At 44.5% G+C, this 17869-nt stretch overlaps 1 protein-coding gene across 1 annotated transcript in view; it reads left to right on the forward strand.

Moving 5' to 3' along the window:
* Positions 1 to 17869, forward strand: part of LOC122923312 (protein GREB1-like) — a 92324-nt gene that overhangs the window by 18530 nt on the left and 55925 nt on the right. The window contains exons 4-10 of the mRNA XM_044274094.1: positions 5181 to 5363; positions 6702 to 6827; positions 10193 to 10306; positions 11386 to 11511; positions 12737 to 12874; positions 14357 to 14542; positions 16142 to 16489. Coding sequence (XP_044130029.1) covers positions 5181 to 5363; positions 6702 to 6827; positions 10193 to 10306; positions 11386 to 11511; positions 12737 to 12874; positions 14357 to 14542; positions 16142 to 16489 — 1221 coding nt within the window. The remainder of the gene's footprint in view (positions 1 to 5180; positions 5364 to 6701; positions 6828 to 10192; positions 10307 to 11385; positions 11512 to 12736; positions 12875 to 14356; positions 14543 to 16141; positions 16490 to 17869) is intronic.

Below are 17869 nucleotides of genomic sequence, written 5' to 3' on the forward strand. Positions count from 1 at the left end.
GCGGATTGTCCTGCCTGCCAAGTTGTCTTGACCTAAGATGTCACAGTGACCTATGAAGGCAACCTGTGTACCGCAGCATGTGATGCTACCTCCTGCCTCATACAGTCCCTGGTACCCATAGAAACCAGACAGGGCGCTCTATGAATGAGCACTATTAAAATACCGTATAAAAGTAGATGGCAGCACCGCAGTTCTGCCGTTTGTATTGATTGTGCTCCTTCTTGGCTAACTATTTGTCCTTTAAAGGGATACACCAAATCACAGCTTTCTGTCATTAGGAGGCTGAAGCCTTATACTTTCACAGCCTAACAGTCTAGACCAGCGATTCTCCACCTCATTACCCCAAGGGAACCCCCAAAATGTCTTTCCATTCCTGAGGAACCTCTAGTGCCAATCCTGCCTCGATGTAGGGACAGATAAAACTTTTCAGAATTCTTGTCCATGGTTATAATTTGGCCCAGATATGTTCACCCCTTTGCAGCCAAGATCTGTTTGTTCTCCCTGTAAAAGTGACAGGTAGTAGTATTGCTGTGTTTGAGGAACCAAGGCTCAAGGCTTATGGGACTCCAAGGTTCCTGTGAACCCTACATTGGTCTAGACTAGGGGTGCATAACCTGTGGCCCACATGCGTCCCACAGAGCCATGGTTAGTGGCAACCATCCAGCTGGATTGAAACACAGGGGATCGTGAACTGTAGCAGGAGCAGGTCGGGTCCCTTGTTGTCAATGACAGCAGGGAAACCGAGAATAAGATGCAAGCGGTTTATAAACGTTTCTGCCATCTCCTTAGATACGGTAAGTGCATAGCACAATGTGGCCATGCCTCTTTCTCTATTGGACCCGGCCATCACTTGATCACCAAATGTCTCTGGGCTGAGCAGAGCTGCAGGGTCTTAGCTGACCCTGAAAAGCCATGTACTGTAGGAAGCCCCACAGGGGCTGTTCTCCCCTATAACTGGGGCTTCTTTGGATGCCTCAGTTACAATAGAAATAGTGCAAAATACAAAAAAAAAGTGTCGGTGTCACCCAGAGGTCTTTCACTGACCTCTTGGGGGACGTTTTATGTGTCAATGATATATATATAAAAAAAAAAAAATCATGATAAAAAAATAATAAAATACAAATAAAATAAAAATAAAACACACCAACCAATACCTTTGCCATTATCGCCCCATTCACGTGATACTATACATATTATATATGAAAATGACCGACACAAAGTAGGGAACTCATTTTAATAATTTATTTTGGTGTCATTTTGCATAATTAAAGAATAAGATGCTATAGTTTAAAAAATATATATTTTTCCCCAAATAAAACGTAAAAAAAAAAAAAAAAGTTAAAAACCTATTTAAGGGTACTTTCACACTTGCGGCAGGACGGATCCGGCAGGCTGTTCACCCTGTCGGATCCGTCCTTCCGCTGTTTCGCCGTGCCGCCGGACCGCCGCTCCGTCCCTATTGACTATAATGGGGACGGGGCGGCGCTCCAGCGCAGTACGGCAGTTCGCGGTCAGAGGCCGCCGGACTAAAAAGTCGGACATGCAGGAATTTTAGTCCGGCGGCCTTTCGCCATGCACTGCCATACTGCACCAGAGCGCCGCCCCCGTACCCTATCCGACAGGGTGAACAGCCTGCCGGATCCGTCCTGCTACAAGTGTGAAAGTACCCTAATAGGCCTATGCGTCACATAAAAAAAGTCACAAAAATTCTTTTGGTAGTCCAACAAATAAAAAAGTTAGAATCGTTAAACAATGTGCACTATATCACGAAAAAGTGTCTGGTCGTTAAAGGGGTTCCCCAGGCTTTTAATTTTGATAACCTATCCTCAGGATCCGATCAGCTGGAGGAGGAGACGGCGCCCGCAGTGTGCACGTGCCGTCTCCCTTCTCTCTTCCTGTTCGCTTCTGCTTTGCCAGAACAGAGCACCGGCAGAACAGGAAGATAGATGAGAGACAGCACGTGCACACTGCAGGCGCCGTCTCCTCGTACAGCTGATCGGTGAGGGTGCCGGGTGTCGGACCCCCACCGATCTGATATTGATGACCTATCCTGAGGATAGGTCATCAATATTAAAAGCCCAGAGAACCTCTTTAACCAGTAAGCTTTTTCCCTGCTAGTGAGGGAAAGTGCTTACTGGTTATTGAAGGGTACTGGTGAGCCAGATAACCTATAACTGGGTGCTGAAGAATGACCAATGAGCGCTATCCTCTACAGTGAAGAAAAGTGCTCAGTTATGAAAAAGAGGTAGGATGGAAGAAAATGTCGCCACTTAAGCCCCTATTAGGGCTCATGCACACAGCCGTAGTTTTGGTCTGCTTCCAATCTCCTTTTTTTTTCCGGCACATTGTGTGGCCCTCAGACCAAAAATTTTTGTTCTCCACTGATCCTCAAAGACCTGAACAGTATGGACTGCAGGCTGATTACATAGATTTGATACTGTGTGACAAACTAGTATAAGGTTTCTATGAGTTTCCATTTTATAGAGTTGATGTTTTCATTCATGGTCAGCAAGCAGAAATGTTGTTGTTTTTTTAAACAAGAAAGAAATTGGAATATAAAGGGTATTGTGCAATTGTTTAAAGGGGTTTACAATCATAACTGCCCCCCCCCCCCACCCCATTGTTGGCCCAACCCGCTGTTCCTATCAGGACCAGCCGTCATTCAATATGCATAGAGAGCTCCTGACACTTCCTCGATAGATGATGTTGGGGGAGAGAAGGATCGGGTGAACCGGAATTCCCCGCTGGTCACTTTTTCATTTGGCCGACGGTTAAGCTCACAGAAGTCCAAACATGGCCTAAGTGTTCCGTCCTTTTTCTTAACAAAGAATAACCCTGCATCGACTGGGGATTTGGATGGTCTAATATGACCTTTAGCCAAACTCTTGGTGATATATTCTCGCATGGCTACTCTTTCGGGTTCAGAAAGATTATACAACCGAGACTTGGGCAATCTAGCTGTGGAAATAAAGTTGACGGGGCAATCATACCCCCGATGTGGAGGTAACTCCTGGTCTCGACTTTCAGAGAATACATTGGAAAAAATCATAAATAAACAAAGGTACAACTTTAGTGGTTACCACAGAAAGCGACATGCTAAGACAGTTGTCTATGCAATAATCACTCCAATCAACAATCTGTCTCGCTTGCCAATCGATGGTAGAATTATGTTAGCTTAACCATGGTAAACCTAGCACCGGCAGACCCTCCAGCACAAAACACGAACTAGATTCTTGATGAAAATCACCCACCATTAAACGAATGTCCTGCACCATTTGTGATGAACATTTTTGTGTGAGAGGAGCGGTACAAATGGCAAACACTGAAATATTTTTGTCCACTTGCACTTGTTGTTAACCCATGCATACGAATTAACCGACTATCAACTAGGTTAACCCCTGCCCCACTGTCAATAAATACTTCAATTTTCGGCAGTTTTGGAGTCTAGCGCCACCTTGGCAGGCAGGAGAAATCGGGTACTACCGACAAAAGACAAAAGTAATTTCTCAGATTCCCCACTCACACCACCAAGAGTGAGATGAAGACTAAACACTTTTTTTTTTCTTTTTCACCTTGACGTTTAACATAAGGACATACGTTAACAAAATGTCCCCCTTTTCCACAGAAAAAGCTGAGTCTCATCTTAAGCCTAAAGTTCTTATTACCAGATCCAGGGGTAGCTCCCCCCAGCTGCATTGGCTCATCACCAGACATGTGCTCAAGAGTCTCTTTACCCAAAGTATCGGAAGAGGCCGCCACCTTATATGATAGTACGTCCTGAGTGTGAGGAACCTTAGATCTCTCCCTCAAGCGTCTATCAATACGTATAGAAAGGGACATAGCCGCCTCCAATGACTCGGGATATTCTTGAAACGCCCGTGTCCTTCAGGCTCTCGGATAGCCCTTGGCAGAATTGACCACGGAGAGTAGGATCATTCCACTCCGTATCCATAGCACATCTAAATTCAGAGCAATAGGTCTCCGCAGAACGCCATCTCTGCCGTAAGCTACACAACTTGGTCTCGGCCAGGGAGATCCGATCTGGGTCATCATAGATAAGTCCTAGAGCTCTGAAAAATTCATGTACCAACCGGAGGGACTGTAATCCGGTCGGCAACGAAAAAGCCCAAGACTGAACGTCACCTTTTTAGCAAAGAAATTATTATACCCACTCTTTGACTCTTGTCCCCAGAAGAGTGTGGACGTAGTTTTAAATATAATTTGCACGACTCCCTGAACCAACTAAAATTGTCACTTTCCCCAGAAAATCTGTCCGGAAGAGCCACCTTGGGTTCGAGCAGACCTGGTTCCCTCTGTCGGAAACTAGCCGCCTGTGGTCTCTGGATCTGTGAGACGGTCGTGCAGAGGTCAGCTACCTCCAGAAACTGCCCCTAGAGTTGTCCGACCACTGCAGAAATAGGATCCATTGCCGCACTGATACAAACAAAATGGCGTTTTTTCAGCGGTTGATAATGTCACAAATAATGGGGAGGGGAGGGACACCGGAAGAGAGAAGACAAAGAACTAGGCCTCCAGGCTAGGGAGAGGGGAAAGGTCACCTCCTAGAAAACCCCTAGAACTGGCCCTGATTCCTGTCAGTATGTATAGACCCTGAAGATGGGAAAATACAATACATACGCCGTAACCTAAACCCTAGGAGCCCTGAGATGCCCTAAAGGTAGTGAAAGGGAATGAGACTACTAGTTCCTTCCCAGGTAAACGAACCAACATCTCCCTGAGGCCTAGTAACAACCAGCACAAGGGAACAACCAACTACAAAGAGCAGGACAACTTATCTTATAGAAAATGGATGAGCAGGAACACAGGTAAGGCCCACACACCAACTCTTCCAAATCCAAGCAGAGAATATCAACCGCATGGTTTGAAGTGTGAAACCAAACTAAATAGGGAAGCAGTAATGACCACGGGCTGCACCTGACAAGAGGTGTGGTCATTACCAAACCACAAGACTGAGATTCGAGAGACTGTCGGTTAACCTCACGTGCAGTCAGTCTCTCCGATCTTCTAACCTCTGTCACAGAAGGTACCGTGACAGTCGGTGGGTTTTGCTGACCATAATCTTATGTGTATGGAGGCTTGTATACTGATTTTATTTGGAATTATTTCAGACCTCCACTGATGTTTTGGACAACCCTCATCTTCTCTCTGTTCACCTACAGGATTTTCAGGCAATTGTGTTGGATGTGGAGAGAAAGGCTTCCGTTACTTTACCGAGTTCTCCAACCACATTAACCTTAAGCTGACCACACAGCCCAAGAAGCAGAAACACTTGAAGTATTATCTCATCAGGAACGCGCAGGGATGCTTGACCAAAGGCTCTCTTATTTCCTGGAAGGGGACAGGTGAGCTAACACAAGGACTCTGTAAGGGCCGGAGCAAGGTCTGTGGTCTTGGGCAAATATGGGAGTAGGGACATAGGGATTACAACTTCATATGTGCATTAATAATTCCACGATACAGTACTATATAGTACCAGCAATTTAACGCCATATAGTGCTTAATAATACTACCACTAAGTAACACTAAATAATACTATACAGTGCCAACAATTTACTGCCATATAGTGTTTAGTAATACTGCCATGATGTGACACTAAATAATTATCTATTGTGCTAACAATTTATTGCTATATAGTGTTTAATAATACTGCCATGAAGTGACACTAAATAATATTATACCGAGCCAAAAATTTGCTGCCATTAAATGCTTAATAATATTACCACAAAGTGTCACAAAAGACCAACAGTGCCAACAATCTACAGCCATTTAGTGACTAAATAATACTACCACTCAGTGCCACAAAATAATACCATACAATGCCAACAATTTACTGCCACATAGGACCTAAATAATACCGCCACTCAGAAACACATAACAGTGCCCAAATGAATGCACTTCCATCATGACCACTCATGTGCAGTGCCCTGCATTCAGTTCTATGGGAGTTTTCAAAAAAGCTGAGTAAGGGCTCCTGCACATGACTGTATGCGTTTTTTGCAGTCCGCAAATCGCGGATCCCGGCTGAGTGCATGTCGCCATATTTTTTTTCTTCCGCAGAAATGTCCTATGTTTGTCTGCAAAATGGACAAGGCTTGTCTGCAAAACGGACAAGAATAGGACATGTTTATTTTATTTTGTGGGGCTGCGGAACGGACATGGGTGTGCTGTCCGCATCTTTTGTGACCCTATTGTGATATATGGGTCCGCATCTGATCCGGAAAAAAAAACGCGGATCAGATGCGTATCAAAACTATGGCCTTGTGCAGGAGCTCTAAAGATCATAGAAGTGAATGGAAAGGAATGCACAAGACCTCGGTCAACCCTCCATTCACAGCAGCTGCAAGATGGAGATTGGGGAACTCCGTTCTGGAGATAGTTACAGGCTTCAGAGGTAGGACCTGCAACTATCAGATATTTATGGCCCATCCCAGTTATAGTAACGGGTTCAGACCAAGGGGGGCAGGATGGGAGAGGTGGATATATGTGTTACAATAATGTCCCCCATTTAGTGTATACTTTTTAAGTTTTTCTACTAATAGTGTATTTCCTATAAAAACTACTATAAAAACTCCCAAGAAAGAGAACCACAAGGATTACAAATGATAATTTATTATCTTGCTGTGCTCGTTATATTACCATTGTTTACCGTCAATTACTTACCTTTTATTATTTCCTTGAAGAGGTAAGGAGCCGCCATTCTTCCTCCAGCATGTGTTCGAGCACTGGAATCGCTCTGCTGGACAATTCTGTGCTGAGTAAGATGAGTGACCCCTCTATAAATGTGACCAACGGCAGTCCTCTGGCAGGTAGGGGTCAAGGCAAACGCTATATATCACTGCACGAGGGCTCATGCACACAAGTATTTTTCTTCTGTTTCCGTTCCGGTTTTTTTACAGGTCCGTACACGGAACCATTCATTTCAATGGGGCTTGAAAAAAAACGGAAATGACTCAGCGAGCATTATGTGCCCATAGGTTCGCATGTCCGCAAAAAAATAAAAATAAATAGAACATGTCCTATTCTTGTCCGTTTTGCAGACAAGGACAGGCATTGTTACAATGTATCCGAAAAAAAAAACAGATGCAACACAGACGTCACGCGGATGTCATCCGTTTTTTTTTTGCGGATACGTTTTTTGCGTACTGCAAAATACATACGGTCGTGTGCATGAGCTGTAATTGTTTGTACTTGCATCTGTAAAGGTTAAATCTCCAATTATATTCTGCCATAGTTTATGTTATAGCCATCCTCCTGCTATCTATCAGGCGGAAGGACACTGCTGCCCTCTGCTGGTTCAGAGTCTGCAGGACTGCTGATATACTGCAATGCCTTGTGCAGCTGGTACTGTTCACACCAAGCATTGTGCAGTAGTCCGATGTAGAAGAAGCTACAGCCCCTCATATAATGGTGTGCACTGGATGGTTAAAACTGAAAAATAAATATTCTGTAGGTCACCTCAGTCTCTGTGCACACTGCGTCGGACGCCTATGATTCCTGTATACCTTACCTTAAACACACTGTATATATAGGGCTTCATTCACCCAACACAAGCCAAAAGAGGGTCTATACCAGTGTTTCCCAACCAGTGTGCCTCCAGCTGTTGCAAAACTACAACTCCCAGCATGCCCGCACAGCCAAAGGCTGTCCAGGCATGCTGGGAGTTGTAGTTTTGCAACAGCTGGAGGCACACTGGTTGGGAAACACTGGTCTATACAGTAAGGATACCTTGCTTTTCAACTGTATAGGACAGGGATCAGCAACCTTCACCACTCCAGATGTTGTGAAACTACAATTCCCAGCATGCTCCATTCATTTCTATGGGAGTTTGGAGAAGAGCAGAGTAAGTATGCATGCTGGGAGTTGTAGCTTCACAACAGCTGGAGTGCCGGAGGTTGCTTACCCCTGGTATAGGAAAGCACGGAAGACCTCTCTTTAGATACAGAAGGCCACCACCAAATAACGGTATGCGGTTGGGACCTAATGGACGTCGTATGCTACTGTAAGCCTATATAGTAGTATACATAGGAACCTTCTGTTGGAAGTGTATGCGGTGTGCCACCCCCCAGTGCCATGTCCAAGCGCAACATCTGTATGGAGATCTTATGTTCACCCTGTGTATGTGTGGATTTTCTTAAGGTAGTCTGGTTACCTATGTCAAAACCATATACTATGAAATTGGCCCTAATATTTAGGAACTTAAAGGGGTTGCCCGCTTATCCTTTTATTGATGACCTGTCTGGACAACCCCTTTAAGTAGGGCCTGTCACCTCTCCTGACAGGTCTGTTTTAGTAACTACTTGCATTCCCTATGTACCGACAATTCTGAAGCATCTATTCTCATGACTCTATGATGTTCCACTGTCACGGTACCTTCTGTGACAGAGGTTAGAAGATCGGAGAGACTGACTGCACGTGAGGTTAACTGACAGTCTCTTGATTGTCAGTGTTGTGGTTTGGTAATGACCACACCTCTTGTCAGGTGCAGTTGGCGGTCATTACTGCATTCCCTACTGAGTTTGGTCTCACACTTCATACCATGCGGTTGATATTCTCTGCTTGGATTTGGAACCGGTGTTCCTGCTCATCCATTTTCTATAAGATAAGTTGTCCTGCTCTTTGTATTTGGTTGTTCCCCTGTGCTGGTTGTTACTAGGCCTCAGTGAGACGCTGGTTCGTTCACCTGGGAAGGAACCAGCGTCTCATCCCCTGCCACTACCTTTAGGGCATTTCAGGGCTCCTAGGGTCTAGGTCCCGGCGTATGTATTTTCCCACCTTTAGGGTCTATACATACTGACAGGATTCAGGATCTAGGGGTTTTCTAGGAGGTGAACTTTCCCCTTTTCCTAGCCTTGAGGCCTAGTTCTGTCTCCCTCCCCTCCCCTGTATTCGTGACATCCACTCCTCTATTAGGCTCCATTCACACGTCCGCAATGTGTTTTGCGGATACACAGATCCGCAAAACACGGAAAGCGGCAATGTGCGTTCCGCATTTTGCGGACCGCACATTGCCAGCACTAATAGAATATGCCTGTTCTTGTCTGCAATTGCGGACAAGAATAGGACATGTTCTATTTTTTTGCGGAAACGAAAGCACGGATGCGGAAGTGCGGATCCGCAAATGTGGATGCGGACAGCACATTCCGGCCCCATTGAAAATGAATGGGTCTGCACCCGTTCCGCAAAATTGCGGAACGGATGCGGATCCATTTTGCGGACGTGTGAATGGACCCTTAACATGCTAGAAGTTTACAAATAAATTGGCAGCAGTCTGCAGTAAAGGTACTGCTGGGTTTTACCAGTAGCAGGTGTGTCTGACTCTGTCCAATCAGTGCTGCCGATGTCAGACTGTGCAGGGACACACCCCCAACTGGTAACAACCATCTCTACCTATACGGCAAGCTGCTGACAATTCATGTAAGGAATGGCACAACACAGAGTCATAAGAATAGATGCTCCAGAATTATTACATGGGGAATGCACATAGTTACTGCAGCAGATCTTCTTTAAGAACTTGCATTGTAAGAAAGGGACTGACATAAGTAATGGCAGTGTCTATACAGGGCTGTGGGATATGTTGGTTCTATATAAGAAACTAAGCTAATATGACTTTTGAGGCATCTTTGGCTGTGAATGGAGAAAGGAACTTTGAAAATGTTTAGTCTCCCCTGACATGTCTGTCTTTGTAACTATTTGCATACCCCATTTAATAACAATTCTAGAACATCTATTCTTATGACTCTACGATGTACCATTCCTTCATTATTCCTGCTAGAAGTTTGAATGAATTACCAGCAGTTTCCAATAAAGGTCCAGATGGGTGTTACCAGTTTGGGGTGTGTCACTGCGCAGTCTGACACTGACAGCACTGGTAGCATAGTGTCCGACTGTGCAGAGATACTCCCCCAACTGGTAACACCCAGCCTGACCTTTATTGCAGACTGCTGGCAATTCATTCATAAAGTTCTAGAAGGAATAATAGAGGAATTGCACAGCAGAGTCATATGAATAGATGCTTTAGGATTGTTATTACAGACATGTCAGGAGAGGTGACAGGTTCTCCTTAAAGGTATGTATATATTTCTTAATATAACCTTAAACAGATACTAAACTGAGATTCATCTTAATAGAGAGTTGAAAGCAGTAAGTATGACATGATAGCAATGTCTTGCAGGAGAAAATGGATTTCCCCAAGTGCAGAATGGAACATGTTATCAGAATATGAACGGCACATGTCAGCAGCCGACAAGGGTGAATCCATCTACACAGACCAGACCAGCAGTATTAGGTAGGTGACTCCCGGGCGGCCTCTACATTCATGTCTGCAAAGATAGTACTTTCCTCCTAATATATATCTTGTTACATGCATCGCATGTACATAACAGCCATAACATTTTTATTTTTCAGTTCACATGGTTGTATAAGGGCTGGAAAAGTTATCCTTTTTACTGTTAGAGCTCTTTCACACGAGCGTGCCCCTTGAGGGAATCGCGCTACGTGTGAGAGAGGGATCGTGTGTTCTGGACCTGCGCTTCCTAAGTCCAGAACACGCGACGACGCCCTCTCAAGGGCATCACCTTGCAGGCATTTGGGGTACATGTGATTTACTGAATATCTGTTTTATTATTAACTTGTTATTATTCATTTTTGTGGGGTTTTCTTTCAGGGGGGAGTGGAAGAAAAACTGCAATTTCCACTGTTTTTTTGAGATTTTTGTTATCGGCGTTCATAGTTTTGTATAAATAATATGTGCATTTTATTATTTCGGTCATTATGCTCACAGTGATTCCATATAATTATTTTGTTTACTTTTCCACAATAAACAGATATTTCTAATTTAAAAAATAAATAAATATCACCTTTTCTTTTTAGTCCGCACTAGGGGACTTGAACATCTGAATCTGCGATCACTATAATACATTATAATACTACGATACAATACGATTAGAGACATTGGCACCTGGGGAGTTGGTGGTGGAAACAGGAGGAGCTCACTTCCTCTGTAGGTGCTGCAGTCACTAGTAATTTTGGAATGTAAGGGAGGCTGCTATCGGTGTAATGCTTCATTATTCCTGTAGAGGCGCTGCAGAGAAACTGAACACTTTCTACCTGATTCTAAAACAGGTAACACTGCAACTGATTGTTTGAGGGGCCCAAATAGCAGGGCCCCATGTGATCAGCTTATGATTAGAGGACTCTTCTAGACTAGAAGGCTTGTTAAAGCTTGATAACCCCATTTCACTGTAATTAGAAAATGCAATTGTAGTAGGTATTCCTAGACTACTAGGACTTTCTTTCTTTTCTCAGGTATGCTATTATTATGGTCTTGTTGTAGATTTAACACCTTTTCTTTTGTTTGTTTTTAAGGAAATGTCACCAACTCTGGACCTCCCAAGAAACGGCACAAAGGGTGGTCACCAGAGTCACCCTCCTCCACAGATACCAGCTATCCACAAAACAACTATCACAATACAAGTAGCTTAGGAAAAGTCGGTAAGTCAACAGAATCAGAGTATAAAGAAGCACTTTTAAAAAGGCATAAAAAAAAATAAAAATTGAAGCTATTTTAATAATATTATAATGTGCTGAAACAGGATTGCTTAAATTTACAGTCTCAAAGCTTGGGAGAGTCTGATGACAAGATGTCCAGTCCTGACTTCTGTCATGGGGACTTTCTGTGGTTTCAGATATCCAAGGCAGATAGGATGTAGATATCGCTGTAGATGGTGATTTGGATCCTATTTTATAGTCCTATAGTCAGGTCCTACTTTTATACAGATCCTTTGACTAGATTTTTGGCAAGTGACCACCACCACCACCATGTCATCATACTGCTCGGGAATAGCTTTCTAAACATGTCCTTTTTAGTGTTTTTGTATAAAAGAGTCTACAAGGCTAATTTCACATAAGAGCGTTCAGTCCGGAAAACACTTTTCATGTAACGGCTGCATTTTGTGGACCAAACATTGCTCCTCTAACCTGGACTCACAGCATCGTGATGGCTTATGATGCTGTAGGTTCCTGCCTGACCACAGGTCTACTGTATTATACCCACACCATAATTTGAGTGCAGCACAGAAGACCCACAGTCAGGCAGGAACTCACAGCATCATAATTCTTTATGATGCTGTGAGTTTGGCTTAGAGGAGCAGCGTTCAGTCCAGAATATGCAGCCGTCACACACACGCAACTTGTTTCCTGGACTGAATGCGCTTCTGTGAAATTAGCCTAATACAGTACAAGCTGTATGTAGATTACCTGGGAAAGGTCATGAGGGTAGTCCCCATCTCCTGAGCAGTCACGTGGCCCTGACTTTATGGACGTTTCCACAGTTCAGTGACATTACGAGCCAGCTCCAGCACATGCTGGATGCTGATTAATGATGCCACCAGATCTGGCTTGTAATGACATATCCTGGCCTGTGGGACATCAATCAAACCAAGACCACATGATGGCTCAGGAGATGGGGACCACCCACATGACTCTTCTAAGGTGATTGACATACAGCGCACGGTGTATTATAGGTTCTTTCATACATATTACTAAAACAGAAACTTTGGACAGGGTCGTGTTTAAAAAGCTATGGCCCAACAGCATAAAAAATTTACATTTTTTCCACTTTCGTCTGGTAGGTTTCCTTCAAAGACATATTTATGAAGCAAAGATTGTATTATGTGAGCATTAACTACTATGAGGGTAACGATTTATTTCTTTGTAGATACCATAGGTCAGCTGAGTGTGCCACAGTCCACCACTGGCACCCCTCTGTCTTCTCCCCTGGTGACCACCGGAGAGCCTGTATCCATCCCAGACAACCTTCTGAAGACATGCATGATTAAACCAGTCATTTTTAAAGGTTTGTGTTTGAAGAACATCTGGACTGTAGCACATCTGTATGAAATCAGTGTCTCATGTTTGTATGTGGTACTAAGGAGAAGATGTTTGCAAGGGACTGACTGGGAAAACTGAAAGTGGAACTAGAAGAAAACAATGTGTTGTAGGCCCCATGTTGTAGGCAGGTCCAAATTGACAGAATGTAGGGCAACACAAGTAGATAGGGCCAACATACGTAGGCAGGGACGGCAGAAGTAGGTGGGACCAGCAAAACCGTGGTGCAACCCAAAATACTACCCCAGCAGAACCAAATACCACAAAATTTTACTCGCCAGTTAATTCCCCCTGCAGCACTGGTTCTCTTTGCCAGTCTCTGTTTACTTGACTAAAGCAGTGATTTAGTCGCATACTCCACAGGACCGCTTCAGTCAGTCATTGGCTACAGGACCGCTCTAGAATAGGCTAGTGACTGATTGCAGCAGTCACATGGGGTATACACCTGTGGCACTGCAGCAGCCAAGGAAACAAACGCTGGAGGTGAGGACCGCGGTGGCAGTGCTGGGAGTATGGGAGTTTTAACTGGTGAGTATACATCAACAACTTGGGAATCCCCATTATATCTAGCGTGTACAGGAGGAGGAACATGTAGCTATATGTCCCTTGTCGTGGACCCTCTCTGTGCAAACTGCAGCATTGTCCCTCTGCAACCAGTAGTCTTGGTTAACAATTCCTTAGCATTTTCTGTCTACAGCCCCTATGAAGATCCATGTGATTCCATGGTTGCAGACTACAACGACACCCTGTGTTTGGTTTCATCCATATGTTCCGTACTTACCTACCGAATGTATGTTTTCAAGAGGATGAGGATCAGACTACTTGTTTGTAGTCTGTTACCATGAAGACACGAAGGCCCTGATTTATCAAAACCAACATGTGCTACACCAGTCATGATAGGTCCTGCACTGCCAGAGAAGGCATGTAATTTATGACAAGGTGCAAACCTCATTGTAAATTGTATGCCTCCTCCGGCAGTCCGTGCGCCAGACTCAAATCTACTCCAGCTCATACCTGAAATAGGTTTCAGTCGTTTCTGGTGTAAATAATGATGAACGTGCCAGGGTCGATGGCCCTGCCACACCCCACCCTCATCACTCTGCCACCCTCATCACTCTGCCACCCTCATCACTCCCCCACCCTCTTCACTCACCCTTTTCAGAAACTGGGAAGGACAATGTAAAAATGTCATTTGCGACTATAAAAAAGTTGCATTGGCATTTAAAAATTCGTAAGACTGGGGTTTCACAACTTTTTAATGCAAAAAAAGCATAGAGGAATGTTAAATTTCCCCCACAGATCATCTTAGGAGTTTGAATTATAGCATGGTATATAAAATATACATAGAACTGCGTTTCGCTTCATTTTACAATTAATACGCTTAATGCACTGGAATTTAGTTTCAGGGACATGAGTTCCGTGATTGGATTTGTCTTCTTTCACATTGCAGGTCATGGTAACTTCCCTTACCTCTGTGGTAATGTGAACGAGGTTATCGTCAGCCCCCTCTTGTACAACTGCTACAAGAACTCCCAGTCCATGCCAAAAACCTATGAACAATATGGACCCACCACCATCCAGCCAATCTCGGAGGAAATGCAGCTGCTGCTTACAGTCTATTACCTCGTCCAGCTCGGTAAGTGGAGACTGTGAGGGATGGAAACAGAACAACATATAGTCTAAAGTTCACAAGTTTATTCATCTCAACCACGGCAAAGTGGTGTACCCTCTGTGTCTAGCACAGTATATACTGTAGGTGACAGTGCTATATAGTCATTTATAATCGTGGAAAGATTAAGGTAAGGTTGGTGGAGGCCCCTTGGTACAATTTCAGTAGGGACCACCATCCAACCCACTGGGCTCCCTATTGCTGTGTCATATAGGACAGTTGGTTGCACATGCACATGGCCATCTACTCTGAGGTCGTTATGAATGCAGCCAAGCCAGTGACTCCCTAAGGCTACATTCACACGTAGTGTTTTGCGGATCAACAAATTGCGGGTCCGCAAAACATGGATGTGTGCGTTCTATTGAAATGAGTGGGTCCGCACACTTTCTGCAAAATTTCCTGCACATGGTGCGGATATGCATGGTTTTTCTGTGCTAATTTCGTGCAGACAACCTCGTTCACACAACCGTGCCGTTTTTTTGCGTTACACAGATTGCGGATCCGCAAAAAACGGATGCCGCCCGTGTGATTTCTGCAATTTTCAGAATGGACCAGGAGGCCCATTATAGAAATGCCTATTCTTGTCCGCAAAACGGACAAGAATAGGACAGGACTCATAATTTTGCGGGGCCACGAAACGGAGCAATGGATGCGGACCGCACACAGAGTGCTGTCCGCATCTTTTGCAGACCCATTGAAATGAATGGTTCCGTATACGGGCTGTATAGGGAACACATAAAACGGGCCGTATATGGAACGCAAAATACGTTCGTGTGAACGAGCCCTAATACAGGACCAGCAAAGTGTACAACGTTATACAAATCTCATGTATACTTTGCGTTTTTCTTAGGTGCAGAAATTGACCTGCTGTGTGGATTTTAGAAATCCACAACTTGGTCATTTGTTGCGCTTTTCTTGTACGGATTTCACTCTTTTCAATGTGGCAAAACCGCATCAAATCCACATTTATGTGCAGTTTTGGGGCAGATATCTTGCAGATTTTCTGCACATAAATCTGCGCCGTGTGCAGGCACCCTTAGACTTCAAAAGTCACACACATCTGCCCACTCGGCCATAAAGCCTCCAGGCCACTTGGATGCTACTTTAGATACCTTGTGCGACTGTTGCGAATAACTGCACCCATTTTATTGCACATTGCCCTTACAACCCCAGTCCATATGGCCAAAGAGCTCTTGGTCTGGCAGACCAGGGCTTGGAAGCATAAGGCCATCTGCAACTTCTCCTTCCAATATTAGCTGTTCACAGGACGTGTCAGAAAAAATGCCTTCTTCTTTTTTCTAGAATCCCATGGGCTTCACCCTGTAGGGACCTCTTTTTTTTCAGTTTTTTTTTTCCCTAGAAATTACACCACTCCCGTCCAAGGGATGCAAACGGTATTACAGCTCAGACCCATTTATTTGAAAGAGGATGAGCTGCAATTCCAGACACCACCCATGGGAAAAAACATACCTTTTTTGACCCTGGACAACCAGGATCATGCCAGTTGGCTTCTACTTTGGCGGAACAGACAATAGTTTATATTCTTCCATTGTCTTTTGTCCCTAGCTCCAGACCAGGTGCCTCTCATAGAAGATCTAGAACACATTTTAATGCGTTCGTGGAGGGAAACACACCTCACTGAGATTCGTCAGTACCAGCAGAACATGTCCCAGGCATTCCCCCACTTCCCGAGCCTTGTGACTGCCGTGACTGCCTCTCAGTTGCCTTGGTTAGCGGGCCTGGCTGCCAGTTCCTGTAATGAAAGCGTAAAAATCATTGAATGCAGCTACTCCTTAGCGGAAGGTCTCACCGAAATGTTCAAACTTCTGGTGGAGGGGAAACTGGAAAAGACCAACTATGTGGTGATAATCTGCACATCTAGGCCCAGCATAGACTCCTGCATCGTGATCACAGGTAGGTCTCAATACTCTACAGTAGGGATGAGGGAACTTGTGTTTTCAAGGTCGGCATACAAGGTTCGGGTTATATAAGAATCCCGTTATGGATTCCGCCACCACAGACCATAACTCATCCCTACTCTACAGCCGTGGCTATGAGGAATATTGTTCTCAAGGGGCACTTAAAGGGATGTACACTTTTTTTTGATTTTGTACATAATAATAGCTTGTAAGTTTGGCAGACTTAGTGGTCAGTAGGTCAGGCGGTCCTTGAGAGCCCATGACTCGAGGGGGCAATGATGATCATGTGATGAATAAGCCCACCAGTGGATCCCTTTACAGTCCACTGACTAAGAGGTGGCACTCAACTAAGTGCCTTACCAAGATAATCAAACAGTAGAAATGACAATTGGTAAAGGGGTTTCTGGGATTTTAATTGAGGGCCTATTCTTTTGATCAAATTTATGAGGGCCCTCAAGGATCATGATAATACAGGGGCTGTGGCAATTACTGGGCCGTGCCTTTGTAAACAAAGGGGGTCATTTACGAAGACCGGTGTTTTACGCTGGTTTTTACTTTCTCTTTGCTCTGGCTTTGCTGCTGGAAGAGGCACATAATTTATGGCAAGGCGTGCGCCCCATCATTAATTAGGCGCACCTTTAGCAGTCTGTGTTGCTGATGTAAAAACTACTCCAGTCCCTGGCAGGATCCGTTTTTCGCCAACATGCACGCATGTTTTCAGACGTCAATGTTAAATTTGTTGTGACCAATTTCTCACCCTCAACACTCCCGCTACTCTTGAGAGTCAAATTTGAAGTTTAAAAAGTCACAAAAAGCGGGTTGTGTGATATTTTTACACCAAAAACTGGAGTAAAAATGTTTGTAAATGACCCCAAAAGACTGCCTATCATTAGCATAAGCAAGCTATCTGGAACAACTCCAACAATTAATTTTTGTTTAAATAACATTGTGTTAGGCCTCATGCAGTGTCCATGACACAAAGATGTAATAAAACACCTGCTCTGCCCACATATTTCCTACACTAGGTATAAGGGTCCATTCACACGTCCGCCGTGTATTCCGGATCCGCAATACACCCGGCCGGCACCCCCCATAGAACTGCCTAATCTTGTCCGCAATTGCGGACAAAAATAGGACATGTTCTAGTTTTTTGCAGAGACGCGCCCCGGAATTTCGGGGGTGTGCTCCGGAAATGTGGATGCGGAGAGCACATAGTGTGCTCTCCGCATCCCGTTCTGCCTCATTGAGAATGAATGGGTCCGCACCCGTTCCCGATATTGCGGAACAGATGCGGACCCATTTGCGGACGTCTGAATAGACCCTTAGGCTACATGCACACAACCGTATGTGACTTGCGGTCCGCAAATTGCGGATC

The sequence above is a fragment of the Bufo gargarizans genome, unplaced genomic scaffold (genome assembly GCF_014858855.1).
Source record: "Bufo gargarizans isolate SCDJY-AF-19 unplaced genomic scaffold, ASM1485885v1 original_scaffold_1463_pilon, whole genome shotgun sequence".
Classification (NCBI taxonomy): domain Eukaryota; kingdom Metazoa; phylum Chordata; class Amphibia; order Anura; family Bufonidae; genus Bufo; species Bufo gargarizans.